Consider the following 22820-nt stretch of genomic DNA (forward strand, 5'->3'; position numbering starts at 1 on the left):
GATGTGATCTCGTGTGAGGAGGCTTAGATAATTCACCTAGACGACCTTATTTAGTTTTCTATCTTGGAGTTACTATTTTAGATTTTACCTAACTTTGGTTGTAATGATATTTCTATTTTAAGATAATTGGGTTAACTTATCTTTTGTTTGCCTTCGTTTACTCTTAGAGAGTGAATGAGCAGTAATATCCTCCAAGTTGAATAAAGAATTTTCTTAAAACTATATATTCTTGACATTACACTTATTTAAATTTAGAGGGTGTTACACTAGTAATGGTAATGGACTAATGGTAATGGTAATAGTAACGGTCATGATGGTAATAATAATATTGAAATTAATGATATAATAATCGTAATTGTAATAATAATAATAATAATAATTATCATTATTTTATTATTAGAGAGATAAATTAAGAACTGAACTGATTGGAATTGCGGCTCCATTTGGTTGGATGTAACATTTTATATGAAAAATCCAATTGTGAAGCTAATTTTTTTTTGCTTGGTTCAATTTGAAAAAGTTGTGGAAAAGAGAAAAATAGAAGGGGAAGGGAGAGGATGGGTAAGAGGAGAGTAAAAGGTTGCTAAAGAGAAAGGAGAAAAATGATTTTTTCCTTCTTTTCTAAAGGAAAATAATTTCCACATATAGTTATTTTGATAAAAAAACTTGTTTTACACCCCTTAGTATACCAAACAACAGAAAATGAGAGGAAAAAGAAAACTATTTTTCATGGAAAACATTTTACACTTTGCCAAACGGAGCCTTAATCCAAATTGAACTGAAAATAAAAAAGTGACAACTAACTCGAAATAATAATCGTAATCTATATTGTAATATTTAGAGTCATATTAAAAAAAAAAAAAAAACAAATTTTCAATACACAATAAGTTTTTTTTTTTTTTTGACAGGTTCAATACACAATAAGTTATTATAAACTCGTCCATTCAAATTTTTAAAAGAATTTTAAAAAAATCTGGTACAGGCGCAAATTCAATTTCTTTAGAAATCTAGAGTCTAGACCCTCTTCACTAAAGATAAAAAAAAAAGAAAAAAAAAAGAAAAAAAACCTCCAGAACCTCTCATACGCAAATTCGTCGCTCATACGCTAATTCCAAAGCTCGAATTGCAGGTTGTTGTTTTGTTCCTTAGATGAATCTACTTGTTTTGTTGCGGATTTTGGTGTGGAATTGCGATTTTAGATCTACTTGATGTGATTATTCATGCGATTGGTTTTATGCGGTTGTTATTGTTTGTTCTATGAATTCAACTTGTTTTTTATTTATCTCATATATGTTATTTCATGTTTTTAGGGATGGATAATTTACATGCTATAAACTTATGATTCGAATGAATTTCTGGTATAACTTGTTAATTCATGTTTGTTTGTTACATGGAACTAAATGATGAGAAATTTATGTTACAATTTGTAGATATGCGTATTTGTGTTCGCTTTTTCTTGTTTAATTTCATCAGATCAATTTTTCAAGTGTTGTGGCTGGAAATCAGGGATGAATGACCTGTCATCCCCGGGCCCACGGCAGCCGCCCCTCCTGCCCTGGCTCAGGGACGGGCCTGAGTTGTATAGGTTCTTACAAACTTCATGTAATGCTGGACTGTTATACATTATTTACATTCAACATTATCTTGCTTTCTGCCGAGTACTTAAAATTTTATGGACAGACATTTTACGTTAGTGATTGGTGTGCGATCATACAGGAGATAATTCAGTCTTGCCAAGGAAACTGGTTTTTAAGCCACGATGATAGCGAGGATGATATACAAGAATAGCATCAGTGAGAATTTGTGTCATATTCATATTGGCATTATGTACTAAAGTTAAAAAGTCGCAGCAGAATTCATGAGTTCAGCAATGAGGGATACGAGTAGGGTTATTAATGGATTATCATTAGTAGCAAAGGAGATTCTGAGACGTTCAGGGGAAAGCGAGGGTCCGAGAGATGCTCTAGAATCTCTCATTAAGAAAACTGCAAGCATTTGTGGGCTTACTAAAGGAAAGGTACAGGCTCACCAACGTGGACCGCAATTTGCAAACCCTATTGTAGCAAGTAAGCCAAAGTCCCCTAATGATGATGAAGACTCTGTTGTTTACTTTAATGGTGGTGCTATTTCTACAAATGATGGTAGTCTAGCCACCTCCAAGGCAGAGGCCTTGTCAACATCAGAGACAGCTGCTACTAGAGGTCCAGTTGCTCTTTCTTCTTCTGAACAATTACTTTCAAGCCCTGCATCAGAGTCTCCAATCGAGCTCGATTTGACTACACATGGAATAGCAAATTCTGTGGCTGACAAAGTGATGGATATGGGGCCAGCTCAAACTGCCAACACTACCACCTATTCCCCTACCACTTCCACCCCTTCGAAAAGGCGGAAGCCTAGGGAAAGGAAAGTGCCTGCTACACCCTTCACCAGGGCTCTTGGGTCGGTAACCCTTTTTTTTTTTTTTATCTTAATCGGAAAATGAGAAATTTGTTTACTGAAAGTATCCATATGCAATCTTGCTTGTCTTGATCTCGAAATTGTCATTTGATAATCCAAGCATGTGTTAGGTCATAATTATAATAAGCATGGTTATTGATGGTATATTGTAAGATGTCCACTATTCATTATATCCTTGTGGAATGTTTGTGCATTTTGGTTGCTGTGTTTGCTACTTTGCGTGCTCTGAAAATAGTTAAGCATTAAGTCTCTGATGATAATAATCTTTTTTGGTCTCTATTGCCATGTTGGTATTCACTTGGGATCACATTAAATCTCATTCAGCACTTCTATGCCTTTTTACTTGGCAGATTTGCTAGTCTAGGAGCTGGTCTTGCATGGGGAACTGTCCAAGAATCTGCGAGTAGGCTTTTCTTGGGAAGTCCTGATTCACATGACAAACAATCTAGCGTTTCCCCCTTTTTATCTGAAAAAAATGCAGAGCGCTTGGCACTTGCTCTTTGTAGAATGCGTGGAGCAGCGTTGAAGATAGGGCAGATGTTGAGTATACAAGACGAATCTCTTGTACCAGCTCCGGTATAGCTTTATTCAAGCCTTTTATGTCAGGCTGTTTTGAAGTTCATTTGTTTTGACCAGTTGTCCTCTGATTGTATTTTTTATTCCATTCTAATAACCATGTACTTTTTTTTTTACTTAAATAGATTATAGCTTTATGTAGTTCCCCATGAGTATATTATTGTTGTCAAAGTTCTGGTGCATTAAACTGTGCCACCAAATGACATGGAGACAAGTAAAACACTTGTAAATTTTTAGACACCTTGAAATGCAGCAACAAGATAAGATATGGAGTAATATCAAACTAGCACTTGAGGCACTCCTCTTTCCATGATGTCAACACCATGGTCTTGGAACCTAACTACTTTTTCTTCTTCATTTTTATCATGAATACAGGTTCTTAGGATGTCCCTTTTCCCTGTAATATTTAGCTCACTGAAATATTTGAGGTTCCACTTGTGGTATCCAACTTTTTTTTTCTTTCTGTTCTCTAGTGTGATTGATATGTTATTTCTTTTTCTATGAGCTTATGATATGAAGCCTTTTTTCTTTTTAATGATTTCTCTTTAGATCTTTTAAACTATTTCTTTCATCTGAAAGTATACTTCCTCTGTTCTCTTTTATTTGCAACATTACCTATTTTGGATATTCGTTCGGTCTCTCCCCTTCCTCATCACATGGGTCCCCTTTTTATCTTTGTCCTCACTTTAATTAACATGCCTCCCCCCATGTTGCAACCAAAACTGAACCAAGGAGGCAAGGAAGCATTAGTGAAGAATGCTTAACATTTGAGTTCTCTTTTCATATACTTGTTCCTTTTCTGATTTATTATATAACTAGTTTTCAAATTACGGGCTAAAAATAAAGAATAAGAGGAACATTTGTGACATTGCTGTTTCATAACATTGTAAGTAATTCTTATTATGTTTATATGACTTCTCTATTATATGTATTTGCTATCATATATATTTCTTTTTAAATCATTCTAACACCTTTCCTCCATTTACGAATTTCATCTAATGACATGCTTCTGTAGCACTTGCTACACTCTCTAAAAGTTTCCCTTTTATATAGATGTCTAGATTTTCCCTGTATCTAAAAGGAAAATAGTGAATGAAGTTATCATGAGGTACTGAAGTATCGGTCATCTCCTTCATTGCTAGATCTTGGCTGCTTTAGAGATTGTTCGTCAAGGTGCTGACATGATGCCAAGGAGCCAAATTAATCAAGTCTTGGATGCTGAATTAGGGCCTGACTGGTCTTCAAAGTTGAAAAGTTTTAACTACGAACCCATGGCATCTGCAAGTATTGGCCAGGTATTTTATGCAATTATAACACATTTCTTTTCAATGTGAACTTCTCTGTATCTAATCTTTCAGGTACATTATGTGATCGCATTGGTCTAACATTATACCCTTTGACTTTCCTAATCTTTTTTTTTTTTTTTTTTTTTTTTGCATTATTAGAGGTGTTGAAAGTAGCATCTAATTGATATAATGGTGGATACATAATTTTAAACCTTAATCTATAATTTATGAGAATGTCTGGGACAAAAGTTGTTCGGGTGACTCTCAATTATAAGCACATATATATCAGAAAGTAAAAGAATCTAACAGTGAGCAGAATACCAATTAATTTTGCTATAAGCTTGACATTGTATAAGTATCTCATATCTAATAGGGTAGTAAAAATCTATGTTTGGAAGTTGGGAACATGGTGTCAAAACAAGGCTGCATCGTATCTTTTCGTTTGTGTTGTAAAGGTTTTCAAATCTACCGAACCGATATTACCCGCATCGTATAGGTGTAAAAAAACTACATTTTACGCGGGTTTAGGGATATTTCATGGTTAATATTTAGCGGTACGACAACCTCATTATCCCCGTTCCCGCATCATTGTGACTGTTACCGCAATCGTGACCGAAACCGTATTTTCGAACTATAGTTGGGAACAATAATGTATACAATACCCGTCTGGAGAAATTGTGTTCCTATGGTAGCCTTTAGTCCAGCTAGCTCAATGGAAAACCTCAATGGAAGGGTGTTTTATCCGGGAAGGAATCATTGTAGTTCAATGTGATATGTTTGTAGAAAATGACGAACTTGGTGGAGTAAAACTTTGATTGACCACTTATGAAATTCTCGTATGTGCGATCAAGTAAACAAAATTCACAGGATTGTTTGTAGGAAAAATTGACAATAGGGGTCCGAACTTTTGGGGGGTGATAATTTTTTAAAGGTTTGAACTATTGATAATCTATTTAGGTCCTTACTTTAGGAGATATTAATTTTTAGCGGGCCTCAGTGACTTGAAACTGGCTTAATAGGTCATAACTTATAAAATGTGGGTCCTACCAGAAAGGTTAATTGAGGGAGAGAAGTAGGAAGTAGGTGAGATATTAAAAAAATTAGGAAACTGAGGCCCGTTAAAAGTTAAGACCCCTAAAGTAGGGACCTACATAGGTTAATCAATAGTTCAGACCTTTTTTAAAATTATCACCCAACGTTCAAACCCCCTGTTGTCAAATTTTCCTAGTATGTAAGTTGTGAGCACATGTACCAGCTGAACTAATGGGTCCTATGTTTTTTTATTACAGAAGCATTAAGGGTTCTTGCTGGTGGTTTGATGTTGAATGGTTCTGAAATGGGTTCTGTATTTCAGTTTGATAACTTCTCAGGATTACTGAAAGTGCTCTTTCGATGTGACTTGGGTTTTGACAAAAGATGTCAAATGATGCTACTTTGTCTGATTTGGTGCAAGAAAAACTCTGAACTTTATTTACTTTTAAGTGGATGGTGAATCCGTGTGTGCCTCATAGTAAACCACCTTCTCTCCCGTCCGTCTCAGTTCTTTTTTGCTTTTCCTTAAGTTCCTTCTGAGCTTCCTACTGAGAGCCTCATTTGATTAGCTTCCATTCCTGTCTTTATCTTGTTCTCTCTCCCCTCCCCTCCTTCGAATTCTCTGTTCCCTACAAAACATTGCTCAAGGTTATTACTTTATTGAGAAATAAGTGACATTTGATAGGAGGTTAATACTGTGGAATTTTTCCTCTCATGGTTCCAATTTGTTGGGAAGAAGATGTAAGGTATGAGTTCATTAGCTTGCAAATGTTCAGATCTTTAGGCAAAGAGAGCGGAGGCATGGGTTAATTTTCGTAGGTGGGTTGATGAAGTAGTAAAGGTTGCTCAATTGCAAGATCAGAATAGGCTGATTACTGACTATGAGGAGCTCAGGTTGAAGTTTATTTTGTCAATGTTGATGTTCAGTTTCAAAAAAGGAGAGAAGAAAAAAGGAGGAACCTGGGATTAGCACTAAAAACCATCTTCATAAGGTGAATTGAAAAGTTCATGTGCATATTTCCATTCGATTTTGGAAAAGAAAGCACTGCACCAAAAAATTGTAATCAAGGGGAGTTCCCCTCAACACAAAAAAGAAAGTTAGAAATATACCTTTTCACAAAATGACCTATTTAGAGTGTACTGTCCACAAACATCTTGCTTTTTACCCTTTTGGCATAGAGGATTGATGGGTAATGGACAGAAGGCACATAGATAGAGGTGGTCATGATCTGGTCAAGCGAAGCCTTGACTTGACTAGCTCCATCTCCATGCTTGGCCATGAGCTAGTTTAGCAGCTCTCTACCGTGGGAATAGGAACTGGAAATTCTATTTTAGGAGGAAAGCTCTTGATGTAAGTTGGTGAGTTCACACGGGGGTTATGGTGGCTGCACTACTTCTTGAACAGACTTTTTTAGTCGAATAGTACAATTAATTGATTCATTTGCTGTTTTAACTTTTTATTATTTCTAAAAACCTGCTTAAGAAATTACAAAGCTACAACCTACAATCTTTCCCCTCTTCTAATTTTGTTTTCATGAAGTGTGCAAAGCGTTTACATGGGCTTTACTTCAAAGAAACCAAGGTTTAAAAGTCAATAAGACGATTGTTATGTTGGTACACATCTGTGCTTACACATTTAAAAGATAGAGGCAAGTTTCTTAAAACAAGAATCCAGGGACATAAAGGGAGCTGATTAGCATTTTCTTGTTCCTGTAATGCAAAGCTTTTAAAGAAAAATTCTTACCAAACCCTATAAGCCCCCTTCTTCATAAAAAAAAGTATCTTACCCGACTCAACCAGTAGTGAAGAGTTGGAACCAAACCCGACTCAGTATTTAAAAAACAATAGAGGAAGCAGAACCAAGTCAAGAGGATACGGATCAACCCCCTTCTTTCGACAAAGATCTTACCCTTTCCGAAAGAAGTTCAATCACTTCTCCATTTCCATTCAAGAGTTTTTGTGTGTAGAAACTATAAGAAACTAGAATGACCAGAATAAGGTGGTTGAGATGGACAAGGAACAAGAATATGATTTGCATGTCGTTGTTCTAAAACAGTAAAACTTGCCTACCGAACACGAGTACAGCTGTACAGTTCACACGTTTCATTATCTGAAAATAGGTTCAGCATATTGCCAACACTAGGAATGGCCAAAGGTGTCCTTTTGGAAGGACACAGAAGTTGTTTCGTTTTCTTCCTTGGTCTTCACTTTCCACCTTTCCTGATAACCCTGTTTGACTTATGTGTGAAGAATGGGAACTCGTTTTTTGAGCTTACATGGGTTTGACTATATGTCATTTGCTTCTGAGTCTTTTGGATGTTTCTTTGTATTAGTTGCTTACAACGTGTTCCTGTATGTTAACTGTTGGATGTGATTTCGTTATCTTGAAAGGCATGTAGAAACTCAAGAGATTTGATTTGTTCATCAGGTTCACCAAGCTGTCACGCAGGATGGTATGCAGGTTGCAATGAAAATTCAGTACCCAGGAGTAGCAGATAGCATCGAAAGTGACATCAAGAATGTTAAGTTGTTGTTGGATTACACAAACTTGATTCCCAAGGGACTTTATCTTGATCAAGCTATGAAGGTGAATGAGAATTCTTTAAATTATTCCACTTCTAAGGCCCATGGAGAATTTTGCTATGTAACTCTATTAATATGAGGAATTTGGATTTTCTGTACAGTTTTCAGTCTTTTAAAGGTATAACAAGTTCAGCTGACATTCTTCATGCAAGTATCTGCTTCATCGTATACCAACTAGCGGCTGCATTTATCATTTTCTGGGAGCATATCATAGTCTATACCAGCTTTTCTTATAACAACAGGCAACACTGCTTTTATGGGGGGACGGTGGAAGAGAGGGGAGGGGAGGGATGGTGGAGGCAAGAGAGTAATTATATCTCAAACAAGTACTAACTGCTACTCCCTTTATGGTCTATCAAAAAGCTTTAGTTCAGCTCTTCCCTCTTCGATTGTCCCATTATTATGCTTTCCTTCTGCAAATATTGGTTGACGCCAAATTTTGGAAATTATATTAGATTCCAATGGCATTTCCTTGAATGTTTTTGTTTCCCGTAAGGGGCTGAAAATGTGAAACTGGTGAATGGAAAATTTCAGGTTTTAGCTTAAGGGACTAAAAAATGATGGTGGCATGTATCTTCAAATAAAATGCTCCTGTCAATATGTATAGACTGATAGTGGACACTGGACAGAATGATGCTTGAATATAATGGTGGGTGACAGCTTGAATGCGTACCTGCAGTTGCAATGAATTTGTTTTATTACTGATGTTTTACTTGGCTTTTGTTTTGAAATAACACCTCGTCTGCAATTGTTAGAAAAGCACATGAAATGGTGATAGTAAATGTAATTTCTGTGTATGCAAGCCACATGAAGAGGCTGCTCGAGGTAGAGAATAGTATTTGTCCTCCTATGCACTAATGACGTAATATGTTGCAGGTCGCAAGGGAAGAGTTATCACGTGAATGCGACTATGTGTTGGAAGCAAGTAACCAGAAAGTATTTCGGAACCTTATATCAGACAAACAAGGATTATATGTGCCCTTGGTTGTGGACGAGTTATCAAGTAAAAGAGTCCTAACAACAGAGCTTGTTTCTGGTATTTGCTTCATCTTTGATCTATAGTACTTCTTGTAGTTGGAAAATTTCTTCTGCTTGATGCATTTTGTTAGACATCCTATTTTGGCCTTTATAAGATAACAATTACCTGATTCAATATCCAGAGTTCCACTACTCACCAAAGGGACAACCCTATGCAGTGCCAGCTTTACTGTGTACGGCTGGTATGAGTTGTTACTTCTTAGTGATTGAATGCTAAGTGAATAAACTAAAGCACCTCCAATCAGATCTCACTGTGATAAGTTGTCTATTATAGAAACCTATTTGATTACTATAAATTACTGTGCTTTCTTATTGTAGAATGTGTCATTGTAATCTTTTTTTTTTTGTGCATAGACAGATTCTATATCAATATCGCACTGTATAATATGTGTGTACAATGTCCCTATTTGGCCTTTTGAAGGAAAGGCAAGGAGGAGAGAAAACTGGTGATCCAGTCTTGATCTGCTCAATCTATTAAGAAAGAAATTGAAGCCAAATATGAATGTCTAATATCGTGTTTACGTTTGTTGTTGGGACAAATACATACATGCATTTCCATTTTCCAGTCCCTATATCATAAATTAAGAAAAAAAGTTATCGGATTCATTATTTCTATTAATAATAAGAAAGGAAAGAAGGGGCCAGGAGTCTACATCAAGAACTTACTAGTCTTATATGCACGCGATGCGTGCGAAAACAAACAAAAGGTCAATTGCGTTGTATTTTTTCTTTTTTTTGAATTGTTCATAAAGTTCATTGTATATTTTTTTCAGTTTTTTGAAAACCAATAAATTAATGATGATATAAATATTTTGTTAATTGAGGATATAATGATAAAAGATGGTGAATTTGTATTTTATTACTTAAAGTTATAAAAGGATTTACCATTTTTGGTATCCCCCTTCTCTTCCCTTATTTAATATAGATACGTTTTTATTGGTGGTGATATTCCTTTTTCCTTTTGTTATTTTTTGTTTTGGTAGTTACTTGAGATAAGTGGTCAAGTTACTGATTTGAAAAAATCTTTGTTTCTCTTTTGATTTTGTTTGTTTTCCCCCCTTTTTTTCCTTTTTGTTATTCTATTGGAGGTAATTTGCTTCATTAGTTGGGGGTAAAATAGGAGTTTTTAGATTTTTGGTGTCCTACTCCTCTTGACATATAGAATAGAGATGAAAGCATTTTGAGTGTCAATCGTGCTGTGTACTTCCTCCATATCTTTATAGTTGCACTGTTTCATTTTGGACACTGTTCATGTACTAACTTAGAAGTAAACCCTCTTACCACTATATAAGAAAAAACAGAGTCAAGTGGGATCTTTTTAGATTCATCTCATCATGACTTGCGAGGATTACAAATATGAACTACTTATAATTTTTCCTGATACGGAATTAGAGATATTAATGTTTGAAGATGTGTGTTGGAGGACATGAAAAAGTGAATGGTGCATTAAAAAATACAGAGGTATTATATATTGTAACCTAAGCTCAAATATCAACTTTACAAGGAACTGAGAAACACAACTCCTACTCATGTCTTCTAAAATTGCAGAGCAGCTAATCCTCTGGGTTTGAACAAAGCCACCTGCACTAGATAATTGCAAGTACTTTTCTCCATAGAAGGGGAGTTAGACCACTGTACCAAACATATGATTACCGAAATGTGTCACAGCATAAGAATTTAGTAAATCCCTTGCTCTGCAGACTATCATTAGTGCTCAGCTTTAACCAAGTATGTAATCCACTTCAGCCTTTGTCTTTTGGGCCTTCCTGAAAATTAATGGAAAATGTAGGAAGACATAGATTGAGATGTCAGTTTGTAGGTACTAAGAGCTACAGGAAAAAGTAGTTGAAAAATCTTCCAATCAAACCAACTTTTTTGATATGAAACACTCGGACGAAGGAACACTCTTGAACACAGCTAACAAAAAGGTGAGTTTACCCAAGTCTTAATCTTGAGAATTCTGTCTCAAATCGAAATTTCTTGATGAAATTGCATGCTCCTAACAAAGAAGTCAAATCGTAACTGTTTTTTGGATGTAACGTAACATTTTGATCTTAGAAGTTAGAACAGCTCTGATGTGTAAGCTTACCTTAGTGATGAAGTGAAAATTTAATGTGTAACTCCTGTATTTTGATTTGTTGCAACATTTGGGTTGGTGGGGATGTAAATCCATGTGATGAGGAGAGAGATGGAGACAAAGAATATCCAGAAGAGGTAATTTTGCAACTAAATCAAAACACCCAAAATAGGGAGTGATGCAACTATAAGAGAACAAAGGAAGTAAGAAACAAGCTATCAATGATCTTGACGTCTTGATCAAAGATTCTTTATGTTAGGCAAGACTAATTAGAAGTAAGACTGCATACAACTTGATCTCCCTAGACTCCCACTTATGGCATGACTCATACCGGGTCATTATGTTTGCCATTTGTAAGGTTACCTTGTTATGTTTTCAGCAACATTTACCAGATTTATTTTGTTCGCATCGAGGCTCATTATAAAAAAATTGTCACATTTCTGCATTACTGTGTACAGGAATTCCTGTTGATAAAGTGGCATTACTGGATCAGGAGACTCGTAATTATGTTGGGAAGAAGTTATTGGAGCTGACCCTGATGGAGTTGTTTGTCTTCCGTTTCATGCAGGCAATGTCTAATGATCTTGTTTTTTCTGTCTTGTCGGTTAAGGAGTATTTATATTATTTATGTTCTACCCCATGATACTGGCCGAATGATTGATCTCCACCTCAAAACATGGAGGTGATAAAATTTACTCCCTGGATTCCAAATGCATGTGTTCTTATAATTACTTGTCTTGTCTAAACCTCTGTCTCCCCTTTTGAAGGAAAGGGGGGAACCAAACGATCATAAACTAAGTCTATGATGATGTTAAATTAGAACAATGGGGTTGCCTGTACTGTGAACTTGTCCGGTTCTGAACCTGCATTGAGTTGGTAAAACAACAAGATAAGACGCAGACTACTGGCTTGCTATTACTATGTGGTTGGCGAATACCGAATTCATGATCACTTCTGTTGTTGCACAGTTAACTTCCTTTCCTCAACCCCAGATACATAGGTTAAAACAACAAAATGGCAGCCAACAAGCTTTTGGTGGGTGTAGTTTTACTCAGTCAGGCTTTGATATTATGGGGTTTATGGGCTGGGCAAGTCTGTAGTTACGGGAACCTAACTGTTGCCTGGTTCCAAAATTTTGATAAAAGGAAAAAGGAAAAGGGAATGACAAGGATGAGCCAGCAAATTGTGAACTTCCATCTTATAGATTAATTTTTGCGGTTACCGTATTCCCTTTAGTCAAATTTTCATCTTTGATGCTTTCTGATAACTTGTTAATCTCCAAAAACAAAGTGACAAGACAGTCCTTTCGTTTCATTTATTTTTCATTTGCCTATATTGACCTTTTCACTTTCAGATGATATACTCATGTACCCTTTCTTCACTGCAGACTGACCCAAATTGGAGCAACTTTTTGTATGATGAATCAACAAGAATGATTAATTTGATCGACTTTGGAGCTGCACGGGATTTTCCAAAAGCCTTTGTTGATAATTATCTAAGAATGGTAAACTTTTGACTCTCTAATACATAGTTCTATGAGAGAAATGTCATTGCTTTCCTAGGGAAATTGATCTTTGGATTTCCTCATAACTAGAATTACAGGGTCGATTTCTCTTTTGGGTTGTGGATGACATGGGACTGAGCCCTTTTTCTGAGAGAAGTGATACCCGTTGGACATGATAGTCCAATATTCTTGGATATAGCATACAAAATTCTTGAATTCCATCAGTTATCTGAATAAGTAAATATTTTTAGGTGGTTGCTTGTGCAAATTGCGATAGAGATTCTGTGATAGAGATGTCCCGGAGACTTGGCTTCTTGACGGGGTCAGAGTCAGAGATAATGCTGGATGCTCATGTTCAGGCGGGTTTTGTTGTTGGCCTGCCTTTCTCAAGACCGGGCGGATATGATTTTCGCTCCACCAATGTTACTCACAGCCTCTCAAATCTAGGGGTAACAATGCTGAAACATAGATTGACTCCTCCACCAGAAGAGGCCTATAGTCTTCACCGTAAACTCTCTGGTGCTTTTTTGGCGTGCATCAAGCTAGGTGCTGTTGTGCCTTGCAGAGAAGTGCTCTTGGAAGTATACGAGCATTACAATTTTGGAGAAGAAAGTGATCAAATATTGTTGAACGAGTTGGGTCAGTGAAGGAAATGGATATCTATCACTGATTGTCATATGTAATAATTTAAAGATGTAATTGTACATCCTACAACTGTACAGATTATTTTCCTTTTTTCCCTCAGTCGAGGGCATTTTTGCATAATATAGGAGGTTAATTTCGGTTCATATATGTAACATGTATTTTTATACCCGCTTAATAATTATCAGCATTAATTTTTTTACTGATTTCAGATTTCTTTTATTTAAAATACTATTTTTTATTAGCTTTGACTTTACTCTATAAGTGGTCAAAAATAAACTCCTAAATTTGGTAGGTCAAAAATAATACCTAGTTGTTAGTATTATAAGGAGAGGAAATTAGAAATAAAAAAGAAAAGAAAGTAGGAGTTGTATTGCTCCTAGTTCCCAAACACCAAAACTCACGTTTTCAATCCCTTTACCTTTCTTTTCTTTCTTCTTCAACCTTTTGCTCCAACCAAATACCTCCATTGAAGCTACAAATTTTCTTATTTATTACCATCAAACATCAACTCTATCCATCCATCTTAATCATATCTTGATTTTGGGTACTTTGAAGAGGGAGAATCGAGTTTTGGCTTTGCGGTTTTGGGTCGTGAATCAAATCAAGGAGCATTTTTGGGGTTCTTTTTAGAGAATAATTTCACCCTATTACTTTCCCCTAACCAAGTAATCATAGTCCTAAGTTTTGATTTCCATTTTTTTTGTATTTAATTTTCGAAATTGGGTATTTGTTATATTAGAGTTCGTGTATAAATTGATTTGGGAAAAAAATTTGTTACCCAATATGAATAATTGATCAGTGTGCAATCTTTGATTCAATATGGTTTGCTGTTATAAAAGTTCATTTTTGTTGTGTGTTCTGTTTGCACACAGCTACTATTTTGGCGATTTCTCAATAATTTTGTCAGTTTATAGACCTCGGATTCTTAATGAAAGTTGTAGAGCTTGAAGAGTTAATGAATTTAGGCTCAAGAATTGTGTGATTTGGAGTAGTATACTAGGAGTTATGCTTTGTGCAAGTTCTTGGTGTTAGCTGTTTTGGTGGTATTGGTCGTATGCGGGTAGTATGGCAGTTACATAAGTTTAATCATTGCTGGCAGTAGTTTAGTTGAGTTATATTGGGGTTGATTATTTTTCCCTTTAATGTAATTAGTTTGTCTAAGTTACTTTCTTGTTGTGTTGTGCTGTTGTTGTGGTGTGGTTAACGTAGTGTGTTTCATAACTGTTTTTGGGAATGGTTAAAGCTCTTTAGCTAGGTAATGTCAATTATAGTTGAATTATGTGAAGTATAGTCAAACGACTTATACAATACTATTATCATATTATAGATCGCGGGTTCGTAGAGGAACCTTTTTGACTTGATATTGAGATTTGCTAACTTTGATTGCCGATAAGGTAAGATTTCATACTAAGCTTGTACAAATTATTACAGGAAGTATTTCATATTGATTTGTGATTTATATTGAGTTTGGAATCGTTTTTATGATGCTATTTATGGAGCTTTTAATTGTTTTGACGATGTTTATATCAAAATAATTTATGAGATTATTTAAGATATTATTAAAAGGAGGAAGTTCCTCGTGAGACAAGTTCGAGTTTGTTAAAAGGAGAAAGTTCCTTGTGAGACAAGTTTGAGATTATTAAAAGGAGGAAGTTCCTCATTGTTATTAAGTTTCTATAAATTATGAGGTTGTTGGTAAGCGGTATTCCTCGACTATGGAAGTATGTTGAGTTAACAGTGTCTCAACAGTTTATTTTAGTAGTTGGGAGTATATTGATCAATACTCTTGCCATTCGTCTTCCTTCTTGATATGTTATCAAGTTAGGGGTATGCATACTTGGGTCTTTGATATTTACCTTGTCTAGTGAGCCTAGCTATCTCATTGGATTTTTATTACTTCCTACTCACATATTACGAAAGGTTATATTTGAAAGTTTTACAGAATAGTTCAGAAAGAAAGAAAGATTGGATTCGAGGTTGTTAGAAAGTTAATATATTTTATATATAATCTGTACACCTTTTTTTTTTGGCAATTATCTGTACAGCTTTTAAATGAATTTGTAAGATATTCCTATATATCTTACCTGCACATTGAATGGTTTTGTTTTATTACAGTATTAAATCTTGCACAACCTTTGGCTGATATTACAGTGTTTAATGTGTAGGGACTTGAAGATAGTTAGCTCCAGTTGGGTTAAAGAGTGTGTTGGATCTCTTTCGATTTAATAAGACTTTAAAAAGACTTCCGCTGTTATTTATTTAACTATAAGATTTATGTTATGGTTTGTAATAATTAATTTACATTCTATTTAGTTGGTCTGTAATAATTAGTTGAAACTTATTGTTATTATTTTAATTAGAACTAACCATTAGTCTTGCGGTTATTATTAATAATTATCGCGGTGTAGCACCTTTGGATTTCTGAGTTTATTTATATTAAGTTGTTTTTAGAAGTATCGGAAATTCAGGGTTGTTACAGTTGATATCAGAGTTTTAGGTCACTAAGATTTTTTTGAGATAATTTTAAACAAGAGTAGGCAAATAAACTTACTAAAATTGAAAAGCCGTTCTGAGGAAGTGTTATGGGAAGGCAAGGAATTATACTATTATGAGTTGATGATATATACTTCTTTATTCATGTTCTTGCTTGATTTATTTATATTTATTATATTTTCCTTCTTTTGTTAAGAATTATTTGGTAAGGGTGAATCATTTTTGGTTTATCTTTGGTTCTATTGTGCTTTTAAGATGATGCGTAGACACGCGCGTGCCAGAAACTCAAGCTCGAATCGTATGATGTGTGGGATATCTCAATCCACTCGAGCCTTAAGTACTGATGCTACGGAGAAACTTGCCGAGGCTCAAGCTGCTGTATTTAATAATCCTGTTACTTCTGTTGCTGGCAATGTTAATTCAAAAATTGTTGTGATTTCTAAAGCAATTGACCAGAAGAAACCTTCTTCTTTTGATGGGGAGGGTGACCCTACTAAGATGGAGAACTGGATTAGAGAATTTGACAAAATCTTTACCACTCTCCAAGTCCCTAATGAGATGAGGGTTGATGTTGCTGCCTATTATTTGGTTGAGGATGCTGATATTTGGTGGACTCACAACAAGTTTGATCTGACTACTGAGGTGACTATGGATGAGGAAGGAGAAGAGCTCATTGAGGATAGAGAGTTTGGTTTGACTGAGTTCAATAAGGCGATTCGTGATGAGTTCTTTTTAGCCCATATGAGGAAGAGGACGAAGTTTAATGATCTCATGCAGGGAGATATGTCAGTTCATGAGTTCTATGTGAAATTTTAGGAGTTGGCTCATTTCGCTAAGGGGTTAGTTCCTGAAGAGCAGGAGAGAGCGGTGAGATTCGAGGAGAAGTTAGACCCTGATCTTAGCTTCATTCTAGGATGGGAGCGGGTGAGTATACTACAGTGAAGAAGGTGTACACTCGTGCTTGTAATGCTGAGAGGATTGAGGAAAAGACACTAGCTGCAAAGAAGTTGAAATCCACTCCAACAGGGTCTACTCAGGCGACAGAAAAGGGTGATACATGTGGTTTCACTGGTTACAACAAAGGTAGAGGGAGTTTCAATAAAAATCGAAACTTTGGGAATCTTGATTCTGGTGGTAACTATAACAAGGGAGGTTCTAGTCAGCAGTATTCAAAGGACAATCAAAACTCCACTCCTTCCCGTAGCCAGCCCCAAGGTCAGATTCAGAGGACTGATCGGATATTCTATTGCAAACGTTGTAGTGAGAACCACCCTGGAAAGGATTGTGATGGTAATTTGGTGGAGTGTAATCACTGTGGGAGGAAGGGGAGGTCGTGCTTATGAATGTTTTAGTAATCCTAGATCGAGGAACTTCAGGCCTGAGATCAGTTCGAGGAATGGGGTACAAGTAGATAAGAAACCCCAGAATGGTAACAACAGTCGTCCTGCTCTTTTTACACCAGGAAATGCTGCACCTAATCACAATGGAGGGACTGCAAATGCTACTCAGACACATAGAGGTAATGTGAGGAGGAACACTGGACAGGTTCATGTGATGAACCAGACTAAGGCAAACATCAAGGGCAACGTGGTCACTAGTACTTTTTCTATTGATTCGATGTGTATTTATGTGCTATTTGATTCTGGTGCTCCTCATTCTTTTGTGTCTAAACCTCTTGTGAAAAAGTTAGGGTTAGAGAACTCTAAAACTTGTGATGTAGACATCTCTATTCCTTCTGGTGTGATCATAACTTGTAATAATTTGTATCCAGATGTCCTTATTATGTGTGGTAGTACCTAGGCCTGTCAATCAGGTCGGGTTGGGTCGGGTTCGTGTTCGGGTCAAGTTAAATCGGGTTGAAAACCCCCAACCTGAACCTGATCTGTTTATATTTTCGGGTCAATATCACTAACCCTAACCTGATCTGAAAGTTATCGGGTCAACCTGACCTGATCTGTTTGACCTGTTTTTTTTAAACGGGCTGTAAATGGGTCAACCTGAACCTGTTTGACCTGATTTTTTCAGGTTGACCCAACCCATATAACCTGATTTTTTTTTACATTCAAAACAATTGCATAATTCAATGAAATTTCAATAAACTTAGCCAACCAAGTTCATACTTGGCAATAACATATATAATACTAACTACTAAGTACCAAGTTCATACTTAAAAATATTACAAACCAAATATTACAAACTACTAAGTACCAAGCTCAATCTGCTCCTTGAAGTCTTCATCAGCCATATTAAGCTGGAAACCAAAGTAAACAAATAAATAAAGAGTAGAAAAACAGAAAACAGAACATTTAACATAGCAGAAGAATAGGAAAACAGAACAATAAAAAAACAGAACATTTAACAAATAAATAGGAAAACAGAATAATAAAAAACAGAACATTTAACAAATAAAAAAACAGAAGAATAAAAAAAACAGAACATTTAACATAGCACAAAAAACGAAATAGAATGGCAGAAAAAATGAAATAAAATAGCATAAAAAAACGAAATGAAATAGCAGGAAAAAATAAGAAAAAATAGCATAAAAAACGAAATGAAAAAGCAGAAAGAAAAATGAAATAAAATAGCATTAAAAAAATGAAATAAAATAGCATAAAAACGAAATGAAATAGAAGAAAAAAAAAGGAAAAAAAAGCATAAAAAACGAAATGAAATAACAGAACAAAAATGAAATAAAAATAGCATACAAAAAAACAAAATGAAATAGTAGAAAAAACGAAATGAAATAGAAGAAATAAAAACGAAATAAAATAGCATAAAAAACGAAATGAAATAGCAGAAAAAATAAAACGTAATAAAATAAAATGGCAGAAAAAAAATGAAATAAAAATAACATAAAAAAATGAAAGGAAATAGCAGAAAAAAATAGCAGAAAAGAAAAGAAAGAAAAAAAGAAGACGAAGATAGCAGAAAAAATGAAATAGCAGAAAAGAAAAAAATACCTGAATGTTGAAGAAGACGAAGAAGAGTAGAAGACCAACGAAGACGAAGACGAAATTTCTCGATTGAATTTCTGTGATTTGTTCGGCTTCCACCAGTTGAAGAAATTCGGACTGTTGTTGCTAATAGTACTCGTGGCGAGTTGTTGCGGCGGAACTCAGAAGACCGGCGAGTTGTAGCGGCGACGAAGAAAGAGAGTGAGAGAGTGAGAGACAGAGAGAGTGAGAGAGAAATTAGGGTTAGAAATTTAGTGAGTGATGTCGGCTGAGGAGTGAGGACAGGAGGTAGATTTTTAGGGTTACACTTTAGAGACTTAACGTTCCTTTTTTTTTTGGCTGATATTAATTTATGGGCCCAACATCTTTGGGCTGGAAAATGTCTTTTTAATTAAATTATTCGGGTTAAGTTATACGGGTTGACCCGACCTGATTTTGACCCATTTACAAATCAGGTCAAGCGGGTCAATTTCAGGTCAGAAAATTCGACCTGAACCTGACCCATTTAACTTTCAGGTCGGGTTCAGGTCGACCCATTTAACTAATCGGGTTGAAAATCTCAACCCAAACCCGCTAATTTCGGGTCGAGTTGTCGGGTTGGGTCGACTTTTGCCAGGCCTAGTAGTACCACCCTAGTAGCTGATTTGATAGCTTTTCCTTTGCATGATTTTGATGTAATTATAGGGATGGATTGGCTTAGTAGGCATAAAGCCAAGATAGATTGTGAGAAACAAAAGGTGTCTGTAGTTGGTCCTAGTGGAGTCCATGAGTTTTATAGAGGGTCTTCTTTGAAAACATTTTTGCTTTAACTCTAAAATCCTATTTGAGGAAGGGTTATAACACCCCCAAATTACTCGCTTTTAAATAAAGAATTTAGTAAATAATATTTGAGAAATTTAGGAGTATTACCGCCACGTGACTAACACGCTTTCGGCAACCAACTACTAACTAACAAAATAACTTGCAGCGGAAGACTTTAACCAAAAATAATAATCTTCTTTATTAATAAAAGTAAATATTGTCGCAATACTCAAAAATAAATGAAACACTCTAATCTAGGCGAAGATCACTTCCTAGTATGCTCCCATACACATCCAAAATTCACCTGCAAAACTGCTTACCAAAAAGGTAAACAGGGCAAAGCCAAATAGGAAAAAGGAAATACGCGTCAGTATAAAACTGAGTACGAAATGTAATAGATAAGTAACACATTTGTTAGTTTATAACAATTTTTCGTTTCGAAAACTCCATCACCAATAATTCAATGATAACTCTTTAAGAATAAACTATTTTCAAACACTTAATAATAATTCAATAATAACATTTTAAGAACAAACTTTTTCCAAACACTTGAATAGTAATTCAAGAACAAACTTTTAAGAACAAACTCTTTCCAAACACTTGAATAGTAATTCAAGAATAACCTTTTAAGAATAAACTCTTTCCAAACAACTTGGATTAAAAATAATCCTGAAAACAATTTCTCTTCTTATCTCCCCTTCTATTTTGCTAAGTGTGCACACCCCCCAAGCTAGTCATCCCATCATGGAGCTATATCAAGGGGTAACTATAATTGCCAACAAGTGGACTTTGAATCTCTTGATGTTAATCAAGCGGAAATATAACAATATGACTTGTAAGTCATGAATAAACCTCCTTTCCTCATAAACAACTTTTTGAACATTCAAAGTTCATAAAAACCAATCAACCTTTCCTTGTAAAAATAATTTAATTTTCCAAAAAGGATAACAAAACTTCTATATAAAAAAATGATTGATAAAATCATTCCTTCTTTTCACTTCCAAAAGTGAATAATAAAATATTGTAACCATTTCAAACCAAATTTCTAAACCAATCCAACCATTAAATCAATAAACAACTTTATCGCATAAAACCATATTTCAAAAGATCTAGCTACATAGCGTACCTTGATCTTGCACTTATTCTAATGCTTGAGCTTTCTCATAACCAACCAATAAGCAATTTACCACATGAACTTAATCATGAATTTAAATATGAATGACCTATCATGAGCATAATATTTTTGAGTAAGAAATATGAAAATATTTTTCTTAAACCAAAGAAAATTGAAACTTGAATAAGAAATATAAAACTAGAATAGATAGGAAGAGAAAGAAGAACTTTGAAGTAAGAGATTATGAATTCTTCAAAGTTTTTGTGTGGAAAAGACGGCTTGAGGTATAGGGTATTTATAGGAGTAGAATAGGCAGTACTTAATTTCAAAAATTAAATAGTTTGTAACCTTCACCATAAATTAGGAGATTAAACCAAGATTTGTAACCTCCATCATAAATTTGGAAGTTATAAGAAAACAAAACTCCCTCCAATCAACCATGAATCCCGTAGGAATATATGGCCCCCCAAAAGAATTTTTTTTTTTTTTTTTTTTTGGTTTTCTGAATTTTTTTGACTATGATTTAATACCAAAAGCTTAACAAATTCAATTTTGGCGCCATATTCCCGCCAAAATATTTAAAAATCAATGAAAATACTAAAATACCCTTTTCTTAAATATTTATTTTAAAAAAATAAATATAAAATAAATATTTAATTATTTAAATAAATACTAAAAATATGGGGTATTACAAGGGTTGTCCTATGTACTTATGTCATGTTCACGACACTAGTAAGGAAGAGCCACGTGTTGAAAAATGTTCATATCGCCAATGAGTTTGTAGATGTTTTTCCTGATGATATTCCTGGTATGCCTCCGAGACGTGATGTTGAGTTAAGTGTTGACTGGATGCCTGGAACTGGACCTATTTCTAAGCCTCCTTACAGAATGGCTCCTGCTGAAATGAAAGAGCTTAAGGCTCAATTAGAAGAGTTGCTTGATAAGGGGTACACTCGCCCTAGTGTATCCCCATGGGGTGCACCTGTTTTGTTTGTGAAGAAGAAAGATGGGAGTCTTCGTCTATGCATTGAATACAGAGAGCTCAATAAAACAAGTACCCCTTGCCAATAATAGATGATTTGTTTGCTCAGTTGGTGGGAGCTGGAGTTTTCTCGAAGATTGATCTGAGATCTGGATACCATCAACTTCATATTGCAGAGAGAATGATAATACTAAGACAGCTTTTAGAACTCGCCATGGGCACTATGAGTTTGCTGTTATGCCAATGCTCCAGCAGTCTTCATGGACTGGATGAATCGAATCTTCAGGCCGTACCTGGATAAGTTTGTGGTGGTTTTCATAGATGATATACTGATTTATTCAAAGGATGCTAGTGAGCATGAAGAGCATCTTCGCACTGTTCTTTAGGTATTGAGGGAGAATAAGTTTGTAATAGCCTGACTTATTAAGCTAAGACTAGAATTTATAATCCATAATCAATTAAGCTAATGACGATTAATTTAAATTATGATCGATATGCTCCGAAATCTAAAAGCATAAATGTATGATAAGTGAAATTTTTTTTTTGTTAATGTGGATATTATGTGTTATTAGCTAACTAATAACATGAGCTTTGTGATAATTGAGTAATTCATGAATTATGCTAAGAACATTGAGTATCGTCTCAGAGTTATGAGAATTGTATTAGTATTTGATATCAATGTGTTATTCGAGGAAGTGAGATTAAGGATCGATTAGGTTAAGATACCTTGACTAAGGTATATGGTATACTTTGGAGAGATTTAGTTAAGAATAATTAAGTATTAGGAAGAAATTGAGAAGAAAATCCAAGTTGATGAAGCCTTAAAAAATTCTGGTTAGTACATAAGCATGGGAAATGACGATTCTACCCCTAATACTAAACTGAAAATTACGATTTTTTCCTTACCCATTCTCCATATATGTGAGAGGAAGGTCCTCATTCAGTATCATCAGAATCATTTCACAAAAAAACACAAGAAACACACATTCATCATCATCTTCTTTCTCATGCCATAACCGGCAAGTTGCAGGGGGGATTTTGGCAGCTTGCTTCTCTTTGTTCCTTGGTTTGATTCTTGAATGCAAACACTTCCCTAGGTTCATCAAGGTGTCCTCCTTACTGGGCAAGCATTAGTTTTGAGGTTCTATTCCTGCAAACCTAAGAAAAACTAAGGAAGGTGAGTTGTGGCTGAATTTCAGCATGCATGAGGTATATTAGTTTTAAACTAGATTTCTTTGGGTTCATTATTAACTTTGAGGTCATGAATGATTCTATTAA

At 35.1% G+C, this 22820-nt stretch overlaps 1 protein-coding gene and 1 long non-coding RNA gene across 6 annotated transcripts; one reads left to right on the top strand and one right to left on the bottom strand.

Annotated features, from left to right (window-relative positions):
* The first annotated feature begins 931 nt into the window (after positions 1–931).
* Positions 932–13436, top strand: LOC104899131 (protein ABC transporter 1, mitochondrial). Of its 5 annotated transcripts, none has more exons than XM_048645301.2 (10): positions 936–1129; positions 1488–1602; positions 1717–2439; positions 2808–3033; positions 4176–4328; positions 7780–7938; positions 8811–8970; positions 11508–11617; positions 12437–12553; positions 12805–13436. In XM_048645301.2, exons 3-10 carry the CDS (start codon positions 1859–1861, stop codon positions 13198–13200), a joined length of 1902 nt encoding a protein of 633 aa, XP_048501258.1. In that variant the 5' UTR covers positions 936–1129; positions 1488–1602; positions 1717–1858; the 3' UTR covers positions 13201–13436. The 5 variants fall into 5 exon arrangements, with proteins under 5 accessions (XP_057248778.1, XP_048501258.1, XP_048501263.1 ...); XM_048645306.2 differs by having other exon boundaries at positions 1488–1585; XM_057392792.1 differs by having other exon boundaries at positions 1112–1129; positions 1507–1602.
* A 4331-nt stretch (positions 13437–17767) lies between these two features.
* On the bottom strand, positions 17768–18952 carry LOC125497664 (uncharacterized). Its single transcript, XR_007274693.2, has 2 exons — positions 18652–18952; positions 17768–17942 (listed from the first exon to the last, which is right to left on the bottom strand). It is a non-coding gene; the product is annotated as an uncharacterized LOC125497664 (long non-coding RNA).
* Between the last annotated feature and the right edge of the window lie 3868 nt (positions 18953–22820).

The sequence above is a fragment of the Beta vulgaris genome, chromosome 1 (assembly GCF_026745355.1).
Source record: "Beta vulgaris subsp. vulgaris cultivar EL10 chromosome 1, EL10.2, whole genome shotgun sequence".
Classification (NCBI taxonomy): domain Eukaryota; kingdom Viridiplantae; phylum Streptophyta; class Magnoliopsida; order Caryophyllales; family Amaranthaceae; genus Beta; species Beta vulgaris.